The 15,922-nt window shown below is 39.8% G+C and overlaps 1 protein-coding gene and 2 long non-coding RNA genes across 7 annotated transcripts in view; 2 read left to right on the plus strand and 1 right to left on the minus strand.

The window, feature by feature from the left end:
* tsc22d3 (TSC22 domain family, member 3) overlaps window positions 1–7,856 on the plus strand; it is a 32,503-nt gene extending 24,647 nt beyond the window's left edge. Inside the window, exons 1-3 of one of the 3 annotated variants that reach the window (XM_020590095.1) lie at window positions 149–591; window positions 5,659–5,710; window positions 6,259–7,856. In XM_020590095.1, coding sequence (XP_020445751.1) covers window positions 392–591; window positions 5,659–5,710; window positions 6,259–6,531 — 525 coding nt within the window. In that variant the 5' untranslated portion in view covers window positions 149–391 and the 3' untranslated portion in view covers window positions 6,532–7,856. Of the gene's footprint in view, window positions 1–148; window positions 592–4,800; window positions 5,150–5,658; window positions 5,711–6,258 lie in introns of those variants that run through there. The other 2 variants (XM_020590105.1, XM_020590085.1) reach the window with 2 other exon arrangements.
* LOC109954679 (uncharacterized) overlaps window positions 1–14,777 on the minus strand; it is a 19,867-nt gene extending 5,090 nt beyond the window's left edge. For 2 of the 3 annotated variants that reach the window (XR_002274170.1, XR_002274171.1), the window contains exons 1-3: window positions 14,751–14,777; window positions 12,810–12,922; window positions 12,503–12,556 (exon numbers count right to left, since the gene is read on the minus strand). This is a non-coding gene — a long non-coding RNA (uncharacterized LOC109954679). The remainder of the gene's footprint in view (window positions 1–12,502; window positions 12,557–12,809; window positions 12,923–14,750) is intronic. The other variant, XR_002274172.1, reaches the window with a different exon arrangement.
* A 267-nt stretch (window positions 14,778–15,044) lies between these two features.
* On the plus strand, window positions 15,045–15,916 carry LOC109954642 (uncharacterized). The gene is made up of 3 exons (XR_002274157.1): window positions 15,045–15,084; window positions 15,440–15,510; window positions 15,669–15,916. It is a non-coding gene; the product is annotated as an uncharacterized LOC109954642 (long non-coding RNA).
* Window positions 15,917–15,922: the final 6 nt, after the last annotated feature.

Consider the following 15,922-nt stretch of genomic DNA (forward strand, 5'->3'; position numbering starts at 1 on the left):
CAAAATGTATTCATGCCTATTTGACCACCAGAAGAGGTTTCTTACACACATGCATTCTGTTGAGTGGGTCACTTTTTTTTTTTTTTTTTTTGCTTTGTCTTCCTGAAACAGACATTGCAGCAGTGTAGTGATGAAACATTTGGCAATACTTCAGAAAACTGTCATTTTCATTGTGACTCTGTGGCCATTGTGTTCCACTGGACTGGAGACACAATATACAAGTGCCAGTCCGAGCATGGCACTCACACTTATGGGTGCATATCCAGAGGTGTCGCCAGTGATCAATTGTCTCTTTGTGCTGCGAGAACACAATTGTTGAGAGCAACAGCAGAGCAGCCAACTGGTTAAAGGGCTCCTGCCTCTTGAACAACCTCTTCATTTGGTAGCCAACATGGGACAGTCTCAGATACGTTCCCATGAAGTCCCCCCTGTTTGGGCTAAGCCTCCTTCTCCCAGGGCGTTGTGCGCCCTCCGCCTGGCCGAACCATCCCAGAGATTCTGCTGTCACCACCAGCACTACGGCTATCCTGAGAGAGCTATGAGCTACTCGCCCCCTTACTCACCGAGTCTGTTCAAGAGGCCAGATCGGCGGTAAGTGGGGGGCAGCTGAGGGCAGACAGTTTGTCTTGTGGCATGACAGTAACACGTGTCAGTGATGGATGCAGCCATTAAAGACAGTTCAGGAAAAGACAAATGATAGCAGGACTGCATCAGTGTCTAAATGATGCAAACGTGTGGAAACAGTATTTGTCATGAAATGGCTTGGATTAAAATTCCACTTAAATATGGTCGCACTCGGAGTCATTTGAAACGGTAAACCGTGACACTTTTCTTAATGATCAATCCTGCCACATAGAAAGGAAACAATGCTGCAATCTATTCTCTATACTGACTTTGTGTAAGGCAATGTTCTGCCATATTAACACATCTCCTGCTGTGTTCATTAACCTTGGTGAGCATGTAGATGATGAATTTCCACTAGTGGTGAATTCGGTACATTCATACAGTATGCACTCTGTTGGCCTTTGTGCTTGTAGCAGGCAGAGAATAACAACGCCGGTAGTCTCATCTTCTGATGAAGCCTTACATAATGTAATATTTCGTGCAATCTGTGTGCAGAAAATGACAGCCTGTTAAATTTATTGAAAAACCTCATGAGAAAGACCAAAGCTATGTGCCATGTGCTATTCATGGCTCAGAAGACTTCGAGTAAATGTGATAATAATGACTGCCTCTGGGTGTCCTGTACAGTGCTCAGTATTCAGTGGTTGTAACCTGTCCTGTTGCCCAAACTGGCAGAGTCCTCTGAGACAGCCTCTGGCCACAGCCTGTGGCAGGCCTGTTTTCTCAGGCTGCGCTATCATACATGTCATACATTCCTAATTGTGAGTGCAGATGGGTCACACAGTAAAAAGATGAGGAAAAAGTGTTCTCTCTGGATGTTATCGGCATCATTTATTATTATGCTGCAGCAAAACAGCAGAATTCTTACATGTGTCAAAGCATCAGAATGCTGCTTACAACAAAAACTGGGTTCTGACGGGATGTTCCAGTCTCATTTTTCTTCAGCCACTGGTACATATGAATCACTGTGCTACATTATATAATGCGGTTGGCTCTTGTGCAAGGGACATCTGATGGAAACCATCGCCCATCGCCTAGCTTTAGAGTGACTCACTGGATTTGGCACATGTCAAACAAAACATGGTCAGGCAATAAGAATTCCACAACAATATGAGGGACTTGATCTCTTTGAAGTTAAAGTAGAAGGGCCTATGTTGTGTGTGTACAGTAAATGCTTTTGATATTACATTTGTGTTAAACTGTGAATATACAAGCAAAGTTCTGAGTATCCTAGTTCAAATTCTCACCCTCCATCTGCATGTCGATCTACTGTGTCTTGAACAATGCAGAAAGGCTCCCACTGTAGTTTTCATCTGTGCATCTCAGCTGAGCCACAGGCGATCGGTGTGACTCCCCAGTCCAAAATGGAACTGTTAGCTAAGGTGATTCACAGCCCTTCATCACTAGAACAGAGCCTGATATTGAACTTGGCAGCTGTACTGTCACAGCATGAAGTCTGAGACGACAGGCACTATGGGCCTTAATACCCAGTCAATGTGTTATCTGTTCAGCCACCTTTGGCCTACCAAAAATCAGCCTTTCCACTCTAGTTGTTTTGTTACATAACAGAACTCCCTTTTCTAGAAAAAAAAAACATGGCAGATCTTGTCCATGTGCCAAGGAATTTTGCAAAGATACAAAAGTAGAGGGCCCTGGGTCATCTGCTGTCACTTTAAATGCCGGTGGACTTATTGTATATGGTGTGACCAATTTCCCACTATGCTATGAGCTAAAAACATGTGGACTTTATCTAAACTTTAATCACAGTTTATAGTGTAGATAGAATAGTGTAAATAGAGCTATTATTCTTTATAAGCTATGTCCAAAAAAAGAATTTTAAAGGATATGTATGAAGAAAATTTAACAAACACTAGTCCTGGGTATAAGACACATTCAGCAAAATGAAAAAGAAATCCATAAGAGACATTTTGACCAGCTGTTAATGTTCTATAGGTCACTGTTGTTCTGGCAGAAAAAATAGTTATGCAGCAGAAACTGAATTGGCTTAATGGGAAGAGAATGTTACAGCTGAGAGACGCTAGGCAACTGCACTGAAGTTATTAAAACCTGCATGGACAGCTCAGTGAAAACAGTCTGCTGCTCAGCCACTCTCAGAGTTCAGTGGCAAAAATCTGCCGGTGAAAACAGAGGTGGCAGCAGGAAGGTTTTACTGTGCGTTGACTTCTACCACAAAATGTTTATTACATTTTGCAGGAGGCTTAGTGATCTTGCATCACTTGTAACACAGAAGTTCAAAAGACTTTCTGTATTTTAACAGGTCGTTTTAGAGCCAGGGCGATTCCTGTATGTCAGGCCAGTGATACTAAATATAACTGTGGTGATAAACACAACAAATATAAGTCTCTGTTGCCCTAAAATGTCCTGAACCACATTGCTGTTTAGTCTACACATTAGGGTGAATTGCAGTATGATAAAAAATAATGGGTAAAGGAATGCATATTATATGGTCTATAAACAGGGTGATAGCCTGAATAAATGCAGTGTCCTTTGAGTAATTCTCATATATTTTCTAAGCTAAAAAACAACCCGAAATTGCCAGACATGTTAAAGTACTAAACCAGGAAGAGGTATATGGAAAATTCCTTGGTAAACACAGTGTACAGGAACAGAGCCCTGCTATGATTTGTGTATCCTGTTTACAGCTGCATTATACTGTTTCACCACTAGAGGTCGATGGAGTACAGTTAGGGGAAATTTACTGAGAGAGGGGACGGAAAATTATTTTGTTTATGCACATTATCTAGTGTATGCATATGTGCAAATAGTGCAGGACATCCCTTAACGGAATAGATCCAAAACAACAACAACAGTGCTGAGAACAAAATGTTACTGTTGTTGATACAATGTAGCCTAAATAATCAAGAACAGTTTGCAGACTGCTTTAAAGTTGTAAAGGTTTACACTTGTCAAATCAAAAAAGGGAAACATATTTTAAAATTAAATTACCTAGGCTATTTAAAAGAAAAACATCTCTAAAAGTCTCTTGTTAAATAAGTTCAGTGATTCACATGAAAAATCAGATGAGACAAAGGCTTTTGGTACAGTATGGGACTGTACCAGATGTGTTTATTAGCAACACGACAGGCTTATCTACAGAAACCTATTCTGGTTAGAGCTATTTTGTTGGATGCTGTGATGTTTGTTTCGATGATTTCGGCTTGTGGCTTAACTGCAGAGACAGAGAAGTTCAGAAGCAGAGTACATGCTGCATTCAAACGCTCCTTTTAAACTCGTTATTTCGAATATCGTTTTTTTTTTACTACTAATAATTTAATAATACAACCTGAAATTCATTGGTTTTACTGACCTTTGCTTTATTTAAAGCAAATGAATATAAATGAACTGGTTTAGGTACGTACTTTGCACTGCATTTCAAAATAAATAGAGATAAATGCATTGTTTTAGTTGACAATAACGCCATGTTGTTTTGGCTTTAATTGGTTGTTGACTGTCATTCATCAAAAAATAACAACTAAAAAACACCCTTAAAATAAAATTCAATCATACTGTCAAACAAGCATGGACTACTTTAAGTGCGTCTATCCAAGATATCACTTATATTATATTTATAATTTGTAGTTTCTGTGTTTGTACAGTGGTGGTCATTCAGGCTATCTTTTCCATAAAAAAGTTAATGTTGTGATATCAAAAATTATATTTTTCTATATTTTTCAATTAAAGTAAAAACAGCATCAAATGCTACTATTGGGTAATTAGCAGTCTATTGTTTCTTTCACAAACTACAGTAGCTCCGGTGACATTAATGCATTAACCAAGAGGCATTTCATAGTTATAGGTTTTATACTCCAATGCACCATATTTTTATAGCTATATGTGTTATATTTTTTAATCTTTTTTCTGTATAACAACAATAACACAGGGCAAAAAAACACCCCCTGAACAGTATAATAGAAGTTTCACAGAGCAGCAGGAGCCGGAAAATACTTGAGTAGGCCTATTAAAACGTTACCAAATGCACTTTATTATCCCCTCCTCTAAATTTATTATGTAAAAAGTTGAGGTGGGGGTGTATTTTTCACACTCCTACATGGCCCTCTTCCTAAGTACGATCTTTCTTACGGTCCGTGAAGGCACCATAAAAAAGCAGGCCCGCCAACCCATTTCCCTAATGTCTGCTCGCGTCAGATGACGTCAAGAGGCAAGTCGTTGAAATAGCAGTCGGCGGCAGAAATAGCATCAGACAGTCGCTTGTGAAAACCGGCGAAGCTAACACACAGACACAGCACTGCGCTCCGCTGGAACCCACAGCGAGTTCGTGCATCGCTATCGAAGACGAAATAAATCCGGATATACAATTAGGTAACCAACCAGTCGCAAACGTGGCGAGAAGTATATTCCAAACGAGTCTGGTACTGAACATGAGTACGGAAATGTTCGCTAAAACACCAATGGAGGTGGCCGTGTACCAGTTACATAACTTCTCCATCTCTTTCTTCTCCTCACTTCTGGGAGGAGACGTTGTGTCGGTCAAACTTGACAACAGGTAATTATCCGATACAGTCACCACATGATTGAGTACAGTATGTGGTTGTTAATATCTTTATTTTGTTACAATTCGGACTGAGCACATGCACGTTCTCGTTCTTCTGCAGGTGTTCAGATATTGCATTTTTGTATAGATTTCAAAATAAATGCAAACGCATGCGATGTCTGGCCGGAATTATATTTTTCCAAACGTTTCCAAATGGTGTCTATCAAACAGTTTTTCTCACTGCTGCTGTTTGTTTGGACTTTGACCTGATGTCTGAGCAATGCTATTTATTGGGTTTGTTGTACTGTGACTCAGATAAAAGCCTAATCTAACGCTCAAAACAATAAACATGCGGTTTATAGACTAGTTCTCAGAAATGAACTTGATAACAGCTGTGTAAACCCGTTTCCTTTCTGTTTTTCAAGGGACTTGAACACCAGCATTTTTCTTTTCGTTTCACTTTACTTTAGGTCAAAGGCTATGAATTCTTAACCCACAACTTGTTTTCTTCTCCTTTGCAGTGCCTCTGGTGCTAGCGTTGTGGCCATCGACAACAAGATTGAACAGGCCATGGTAAGCTGAGATAACACACAGAAACCTCATGAAAAGACACAAGTAAATGTTGCACTATACAGTACATTAACTTGTTTTCAAGGAAAGAGTTCAGATCTCAAAGTGAATGAAAACTACAGTGCACAATAAGCATTTAACAACGAGCTGATTCTAAGGGTTTTATAATCACTAGATTTGCATTATGTACATAAGCATGTATATAACACTCACCTCCCCTAAAATGCTATGAACCCAATGCGTTGCTCACAGACCCAACTCTATTTGAGTGCAATGGGAAGTTCCTGTTATGTAAAAGCAGCACACACCACTGTATGCTTTGTTCATGTGACAAAGTACAAAACAAGTACTGGGAATGACGGAAGGAAGTCTAAGAACAGGCCGATAACAATTTTACAGCACAGAATGATTCAGTCAGAGTTGTATAACGTGTACTGTACACAGTTAGTAAACATGTCTTCTAGCACATGCATCAGCTGTGTAATCGAGAAAATCAGCCTTAAAAGGCTTTATATCTGAACCACTCCATCTCTTCTTTGTTGTCACGACAGGATCTTGTCAAGAACCACCTGATGTACGCGGTGCGTGAGGAGGTGGAGATCCTCAAAGAGCAGATTAAAGAGCTGGCAGAGAAGAACAACCAGCTAGAGAGGGAGAACTACCTGCTGAAGAACCTGGCCAGTCCGGAGCAGCTGGAGAAGTTCCAGTCTCGCATCCCTACAGACGTGCTGCTGCCTCTGGACAATCAGAGCGCCCAGGTGACCCCAGACCTACAGCAGCAGCAGCAGCAGACCTGCAACCACAGCACTGGCTCTGCTGTATAAGTGGCTCTGCCTTGGGGCGGGCAGAGCCACTGTCTCCTTATATTAATGGACCTCCTCTTGAATGAAGAAGTGTTTAAAAAATCGCCACTGCTGAGAATCCTTCGAAACAAAGAAGGTGAAGCATCAGGGCTGTAAATGACTGAAGAGGACAGAAAAGAACTGTGGACACTATAAGCACAAAACAGAACTTAAGACGCTCTGATTGGTGTGGTGTCCGGCACGTCCTCTGATACTGTCAAGCTCTTTGTCGTAGTCTTTTTCTGTAGACGAAAGCTAGAGGCTGACTAGACACCGATGAGTTCTCGCTTTCAGACAGAGGGGGGTTTTCCCTGCCAAACCCATCCAGCAAACACCCTTTGCTCTGGAGAGAGACGGGTGAGGAGGTGTTGATTGGGCTGGCCCTGCAGGTGCTAATTAAAGTGTGGGGAGAGGAGACCCATCTGAGACGGTCCTCCAAGTCTCGATGAGAAGAGCCCCATCATGTGGATTTGTCCAGTCTCAAAGTACAAGTTTCAAGGACTCCTAGCCACACATTTCATTATGAGAACTTTTCCTGTACCTACAATGTACCACACGTGTTCATGTACATCTGTTCATGCATTAACAAGAATAATTAACAGGATAAGCCAAGACAAGAGAGGTGGCGGTTAAAGCAGAAATATCCTATTGGAGCTGGTGGACTGGTGTAGTAGACATCAGTATACTGTAATGATTCAAAAAAATATAGTCTTGTATTGTCTGCAGTTGGGGCTTGCTGCTTATGGGGGAAATGAATCCTGCTATGTCTTCTGTTTTTTGTTTGATTCTGAACAAAAATCAGTTGTTTGTATAATAGGAGCAGTGTACAGTGGATTTTTTTGGATAGTAAGGTTGCAGGCATGTCTGCCTAGTTCTTCACAGTAAACTACAATGTGCATAGCGGAGATGGTGAGCAAGCAGGCGCCTGCGTTTCTCGCTGCTAATGCACTCCTGATTTAAGCAGCGTTGTCCAGTACTTATTCTGTTTTGATGCTCAAATGCTGACTTGAAAACGATGGCATGACAACAGTGCCTGTCTGTAGTAAGAAGAACACATTTCCACACTGAGCTCTGTTGTTGTTTTGTAGCTACCAAAGACTTTGACTTTTTCTCTCATAACAGAGACCAAGCAAACCAAGACCGTGTGTAAATTTCACAGGGAGGAGTCTTGTTTATAGCTAGTGCTCAAGTTTTTGTGTTTTGTAAAAATAACAGTTGCTGTCCAGTATCCTTGAAACTGTTTGTTCACTATTGTGTTTGGATACAACTGCACTTTTGCAATAAACCTGTGTTTACATAATTCAGTACACTGATGCGCTTGTTTTTCGGCCAGTCCGTGCACAACACCGATATAGTTTTCATAAAAATCACTGTCAGGTCTCTGAGCCGGAAACAAGGTATTCATAATTTGAAATCTGACACCAATCAGAGACACACTACTGCAGGCAAAGAATAAAAATATATCAGCGTTGTAATTTTCTATGTTTTAACGTATGGCAGGATGGCGAAAACGTATCTCAACTTGCATTCATCCTGTACTTGGTTCTGAGATTTATTTTTAACAAGTATCTTCAGTCTACTCATACAGAAATACAATTTCTTTCTTGATGCAAGTGATAGAAAAATACGTGCACTTTTACTGTACAGATGGAAAAGAGTCCTGACTAGTACATAATGACATGAGTGATGATTGTTGTAAAGCCCCTGGACATAAATTTGTCATAATGGCCTTTAAATAGAACTTGACTCCACAACAATGTGGAAATACAGTGTCTGGGCATCTCGAGACCTGGACTAAACAAGCAAGCAAAACCAGCTTCAGTTTATTGTTCAAGTAAATGACAACTAATTAAATGTGAAATTACTTAGGTGGACACTTAAAGCATGTAGAGTTAAGTGCATCTAAAACAATGCCAAACATTTTATATTGTTGCTGCTTAATTTTCCAGATGCCTCTTGTGCTAATACACTAGTTAAAGGAGCATTCCACTGTGACACCAGAGGTTTGTTTTTAATATTTCCCTCATGGTTGAGTTGTCGAGAGCACAAATTTTATACAAAGCAGACATTCAGTCCCTGGAAAGTATAATTTAATTTCTGGTGTTAACTGAGAACATCTTTGGTATCTTCTCCGCTGAATATCACAAACATAACCTTACATTTTTGAAAACTGGAGCCATGTCATCATGACATCTTTTGAGAGTGTGCTGATTTCTTTTCAGCTTTGTGAGCCTTGTTTATGTTTACTAGGTCCTAAAGTGCATTTAATTTTGCGTACTGGGTCTCTAGAAATCGTCTTACTTAAGTAGACTTTTAAGAAAAAAAATTCAATGTTAGTAAGCACATGGACTTTTTTCCCAAAGTCAAAAACAGGGTGACCACTAATGATAGTGAGGTCATAAAGTTTAGTTTGCCAGTAGTTTGGAATCTGCTGGAAGAAAACTGTTTGTCCGAGTAGCACTTCCACTCAGACACACTGGCAGCCAGTCAGTACAGCTTGTTTGTAACTAGATATGTTGTGTCTTCCCTGGGGCTCAGACCAGGCTCACATCCATCCATCGCTGAGAACAGAGTGACTCAGGTCAACACCACTACAGATTTAATAGCACTGGAGTAAATACAGTCTTCCTCATTGCTCGCTTTTACAGAAGAACCTGTAGTTTCGCTTGGTGCTTTGTGTCAAAACAACAGATTCTATATGAAACTAATGGTCCTGATTAATGCAGCTACTCTGACATACATTTTATTAGTGGTAGGAGGGATGTGCAGTTTGTTGACTGAGGAGGGCATTTGTTCTATGTAGCACAGAGGAAAGGGACAGGTGTTTATTGGCTCTTTTGCAGAAAATAATCAGTCTTTAGTCTTCCTATCCTGATAGCTGAACACATTGTTTATATCAATGAAAAAAGGATGCAAGGTCAGTGACGGCAGGAAGTGGCACTGCACTTTAATCATATCTGTGCTAATGGCTAATGCAGCCGCAATCACAGTGGAAAAATTCATCTGGCAGTACAGCTAGCCTGCCAAAGAACCGAGAGGCTCACAAAACATCTGTAGGCAATTAGGACTTTGGCTTACTTTTTTGCTTTAACACTCTCTGTCATCCTGTTTTGGGACTGGTTTAGCAACACTATGTTCTAGAATCAATCGAGTGCACGCAGCTTTTTGTTTGAAACTGATTCACCATAAATCGCCAGTTCAGCTGAATCTAAGATTAAAATGATACTTCTGAGGACATACAGTATTTGTCATTTGTCATCATGCATGCTGTTGAGGTTTTCTGTGGACCTTTTTTTTATCAGTTGTGTATTTCCATTTCTAACTAGGATGCTCCAAATTACATAACCCATTTTTCAACATGGTGAAATCATACACAATTGCTTCAGAAACCTTCATGTTTTTCACACTTTATTGTGCTGTAGAATAATTATAAACGCATAAAATGGTCATTCAGTAGCCACATCATTCTACATTCAGTAATCTATAATCATAAAGTTAATACAAAAATATTTTCCCAAAGTAGTCAGAACCTTTATTCAGTATATTTTCTATAAGCCCTTTTAGCAGCAATCACAGCTTCAAGTCTCTCTACAGACTTCACACAGTTTATCCCGTTCCTCACAGATCCTCTTAAGCTCCATCAGACTAGATGGGAAGTGTCTGTGAACGTCCACCTTCAGGTCTCTCCACAGACATTCTATGGGATTTAAGTCTAGGCTTTTGCTCAGCCACTCAAGAACAGTCAAAGACTTGTCCTGAAGCCGCTGCTGCATTGTCTTGGCCGTATGCTTTGAGCCATTTCTATGCTGAAAGGTGACCTATGTTTCGGTCTCTGTTAGACCAGTTTCTGCTCCTCAGAAGTACCCACATAACATAATGCTACTGTGGTGGCAGTACTAGCCAGATGATGAGCAGTACCTGGTTTTCACCAGAGAAGGTGCTTCAGATTTTGCCCAAAGAGTTCAGTTTTTGTCTCATCAGACCAGGGACTCTTTTCCCTTATGCTTTGAGAGTCCTTTGGCAAACCTCAGCCAGGCATGTGCTGCCTTTTACTCAAAGTGGCCTCCATCTAGCCGCTTTACCACACAGGCCTGAGTGATGGAGAGCTGCTGAGATGGTCATCCTTCCAGCAGGTTCTCGGCTCTCTGCAGAGGACTTCTGAAGCTCTGTTAGATACACTGTTGGGTTCTTGGTAACCTCCCCAACCAAGACCCTTCTCACCAGATTACTTAGTTGGGCTCTAGGAAGAGCCCTGGTGGTTCCAAACCTCTTCCACTTCAAAATTATTGGGGCCACTGTTCCCCTGGGAACACTCAGCTTTAGAGGTGTGATTTTATACTTCCCTGATCTGTGCCTCATAACTATTTTATGGTAGTGGTCTACAGAGAGTTCCTTGGACTTCATGGCCTGGTTTTTATCCTGACATGCAATGTGAATCGTGGTACCTTATATACACAGGTGTGTCCCTTTATAAACAGTCTATCCAATTTGCTATAGGTGGACTCCAATCAAGTTGACGTACAAATGATACAAGGTTTCAGTTTTTAATTTATAATATATTTGCAAAAATTTCTGAAAACATGTTTTCACTTCCATTATGAGTTACTGGAGATTAGTGAGCAGTTTCATCTATTTCAAATGAAATCTACACCACAATCAAGTGTGCAAAAAGTGAAGGGCTCTGAATACTTCCTGAAGCAACCCTATCAAACACTGATCTCTCTCCCAGTTAAAAATCCACAAGCTGATCTGTACAGTGTGTTCAAATCACTCATTTACTAATTAATAAAGACTTGCATGAATTTTTGTCTCCTGTCAGATTTTCTAAAAAAGCTACACAGAAAATCTGGGTTGGAAGCAGCAGTAATTCCACATCACTTCCCCTACAATAGTAAAAACATGTGACAAGACTGAAGTGTAGACTTAAACATTTGATTGGAGCTTGCTTGAAACCAGAGGGCTGAGAGAAGAGTTTGGGTTGGATTGCTAGTGTTATGCAATGAAAAATAAAGAACATCTGTTCCAGATAGGAATCTAGGGATGATGCTGGGGAAAGTTGCTCTACCCCAGTATGGGTGGGTTTACATGTGGGGAATGATTTAGTCTGACTGTTTTTAATGCAGACATACACAACTTCTGTATCCTTTAAATGTCATCATCTTCATCACGTCAACATTCAAGTTAAAGCAGAATTGATAATGTCAACATTTTTCTGCATGTCATACTTTTATAATGCCTCGTGCACTGCACATTTCCTATAATGTGAACAAGATGCCAATTTTGCAAGAGTTGCAAATTGTTGATGAGAGATGATCATATCAAGGAAAATAAGCCACTATTGGTTTGTTTATAAATGTTTAGTGGCTTCAAGGACACAACTTGACAATATGAATTACAACAATAACAATAATGATACAACTTGACAATATGAATTCATTGATATCTTTCTTCACACTACTTATACTTTTTGCTGTCTGGTCATGGTTTTGTGGCAGTTACTGTTTTACCCATATAATGATGAGTGAACAAAAGTCCTTCCTCTGGAATCTCCTCAAATGTATAAACTTGGGCCACACAGACAAAGCAGTTTTACCACAGGCTGGATGCTGGATATGGCTTTATTCATACACTACATAATCAAATGAGTCCTTTGCTAAGCCTTTGTATACCTGATGTAGCTATATGTTTGTCCTCATACACATAGCATTCTATTTCTGTCCACATTTGACATGGTGGACCAAACAAAAACCCTCCAAATTGTCAACATTAGAAATAAAGTCAGAGGGTTGGAGAGATTGGGTTTTTGGCTCAAAGATAGAAATGTTCTAGAAGTGCTTAGCCTGTTTTTTGTCTGTTACATCTCTCTGTCTAGATCTGGGCAAATGGGATTTTACAGCACACAAACCTCTGTAAACACTCATCTCTGACAACAATCTCCATACAAGTTACTGACCTGATACTCCATACCTGATGAACACTGATGGATTTTAAGTACACACAGGGAAGTCTGTGGATCAAGAAACTTTGTCATGTTTCTAGAACCCAAGTGTAAAATTTTATTACATTTTAGCATGCTTGAAAATCTAGCATCTAAACCTGTTGGTTTGATTTATTACTGTGTATTTATTAAACTGTTAGTTGTCTAGTGATGTTTGTATTCATGGCAGTGTTCATTCTGTTCCTATCCAACCTGAGCAAAGCTATATTAGGAATGCAAGCTTTCCATTTTGCTTTCATAAACACTAAAGGTCATTGGTTACCTTGATTCATGTCACCTCTGCACAGCAAGTACTTGCACATAAGTTACACCCGCACCAACTCCACCCACCAACATGTGACACTCACGTGGTCAGAGGAGAGACAGTTGCACAACCTGCAGAATAGAGAAGTGTACATTTCATCCCCTGTATAGCTGACACATGCTGTAAGAATGCATGTGAACCTAGTAACAAATGAGAGATGTTGAGAGCTAGGTACTTAAAGATGAGACTTCAGTAAACCTCTTCAAATACACAAAGGGAGCAAAGCAGTTTACAGTGTTGAGTTTATAGAAGAGTATGTGGCCATTGTTATGGTCATATTTCTTTCTACCACAGATATGGGTTTGACAGTTAGTTGGTAGAGTTTATGAAGGATTGTGCAACTCTTTTCCACCACTGTGGTCTAAGTGTGGACTCTTTGTGTGGTAAACATCCCTCATCCTCTGTTCTAGTTTTGGGCCTTGTGAAGAAGTGTCCGTGGGACGCAGGAAGTTTAAGATGTAAACAGGGCACGGAATGAACTCCAGACAACCTTACGAATAGATCTGGGTTATAAAGAGCTGACAGAGAGTTTCCTTCCTGGTCTATCATACATGAATGCTAAACAATAACAGTTTTGTAATCTTCTGATAACACTTTGAACATGATGTGATTTTAAAATATGACAGCATCAGTTGAGAAAGCTGACATGTCATAATAGTTCATTTGTGAGGCTTATACGGGTTTGCCTCTTTTTATTATGTGCATGGGCTGGAGATGGTTAAGTGACAGCACTCAACAACAAATCATGACACAGCATGTACAGTGTATCAGAATAGGAAAACACATAATGATAATTAACCATCTTACTATGTCGCTTTTTAATAACATGGGAAAACTGTTGTGAGATGCCAGGCAGCAGTTTAATGTAAAACTAACATAACAACTGTTGCTTTTATGCAGCCATCCTATTTGAACCATACTCACTGTTGCATTTTATTTTATCAAACATATTTCAGTGACACGCTTGTGTCATGTTGTAATCAATGGATTTGTTTTCAGTTACAAATGTATGTGTCTCTGTTACAATAACGTTATCCTCAGAATTTCACTGTTACATATTGTCATTTTTGGTTATCACAATTTATACAAACATAGAAAAAACATATGAACAACTGACAAATCAAGTTAAAGTCTTACAAAAGGCCTTTGTCAGATATTTTGACTTGTCATAGTAGGAAAAACAGAGGCTTTATTGATAACAATAGTAATGGCTCTTTTCTATTCAACTTACTGTAAAGTGAAGTTGTCAACTGCACAGAAATGGCGCTAATGCAACAAATCCCGGATGGTAACATAAAGATATAAAGAAGAAGAAGCTAAAGAACTTTAGCTTTTAGTGTGTTTGTTCAAAGTGCTACAGACGTACAAAGGCAAGAGTGGTGCTCAAAGAGAAAGGATAACCAAAGTTTGGAAAACGAAGTTTCAAATTGGAAGAAACTGGATTCTTTTTTGTTTTTTATTCTGTACCGTTGTCAGTTAACGCGGGCAAAGAGGAGCTACCGTTAGCTAAAAAACGAAAGCGGACACCCTGGCTAGCAGCACAGTGGTAGCTCCTTCGTTACTATGGAGCTATAGACTGAACTTTTCCACATGTGAAGCCAACAATATTGACCAAGACAAATTGTGGAGAACTTTGTGTAGCACAAGCCCAGCAGAATGACACTCAAATTGGTGAGTACAGTCATTATTTTTAGCTGTGGTTGGGTTGCAAGGTACAATGATGTGGTCGCACAGTTGTGTTTACATTAGGCTGTGTTTAAAAATGTACAGAGTCGCTGAGGTCAAGAGTAATCGATGAACTCACAGGTCATAATTATTTTGCTTGTACAGCCAGGGGCCTATTTCAAGAAGGCGGTTTAACAAACTCAGAGTTCAAACCTGAACTCTGAGTTGACTTACCCAGAGTTGGAAAACTCGGAGTTTTCGGTTTCAGAACAGCTGAAAAGAGTTGGTTTAATCAACTCTGAGTTGTTTGACTCAGGCTGCGCCGCGTGCCACGCGACTATAAAAAGCCCTGAACAATGGAGTGAAGAAATTACGAGTCACCATGGCAACAGGACCAAGCCAAAATAGGTCTGCGTTTTTCCCCGACAGAAATGGATGTGCTACTACAAGCATATAGTGACTACGAGCCCATATTTCGTAAAAAAAAAACAAACAAAAAAAACAACACGGCTGCAGCGGCGAAAGAGAAAGAGTTAGCTTGGGGGAAAATAGCTGCCCGAGTCAATGCGTACGTTTACATTTTAATCATACAGTATTCGGTGTAAGTAATTACTAAATAATGTTAGTAATGTTATTATTTGTCACCTGTAAAGTAAGGAATGGTTCCTAATTCTTCAATAATTGAATGAGTAACTTCAGTAATTGCATAAAATACCGATTTTTGTACGAATTAAAAGTGCAGTTTCATGTCTACCCTTTCTTAAAATTCCTATTGTGGTTGATATGGGATTTGTAAAGTAATGATTAATAAATAATCCAGTACGTTTTATGGAGAGTAATTATTACATTAATCAAAATACTTTTTTAAAATTGACCCAACACTGATGTAATAATATAAGAATTGAATTTTAATTTTCATGTAGGTGCAATCCTGCAGGCATAAAAAGAACGTGGCAGCAGCTAAAAATGAAATATAAAAACATAATTCAAACAGGTAAGGCTTGATCATATCATGGGTGTAGACTACCTGACTTTACAAACATTTGACATATTAAATAACTAAATAGCCTGCAGAGTATAGCAGTGCAGCAGCATTTTCAACATGGGTGTAATGTTGTTTTCATACAATTAAATCATTTGACTACTACTCAGCCAACAGAAAGAAGGCAGAGGCCAGAAAAACTGGTGGAGGCCCTGCACCACCACCACTGACACATGCAGAGGAGATGGCCCTCAGCCTAAACACTGGAAAGCCAGTGGCTGAGGGAATTCCTGGAGGGAGTTCATCAGAACCAGTCACTCCCCAGGATACAAGTGCATTCATTACATGTAAGAGGCCTACCTATATATTCTATTTTTTACATAGGCTACTTTTGATATATCCATTTATTACACTCTGGGTTGGG

Source organism: Monopterus albus, unplaced genomic scaffold (genome assembly GCF_001952655.1).
Source record: "Monopterus albus unplaced genomic scaffold, M_albus_1.0 scaffold2.1, whole genome shotgun sequence".
Lineage (NCBI taxonomy): Eukaryota > Metazoa > Chordata > Actinopteri > Synbranchiformes > Synbranchidae > Monopterus > Monopterus albus.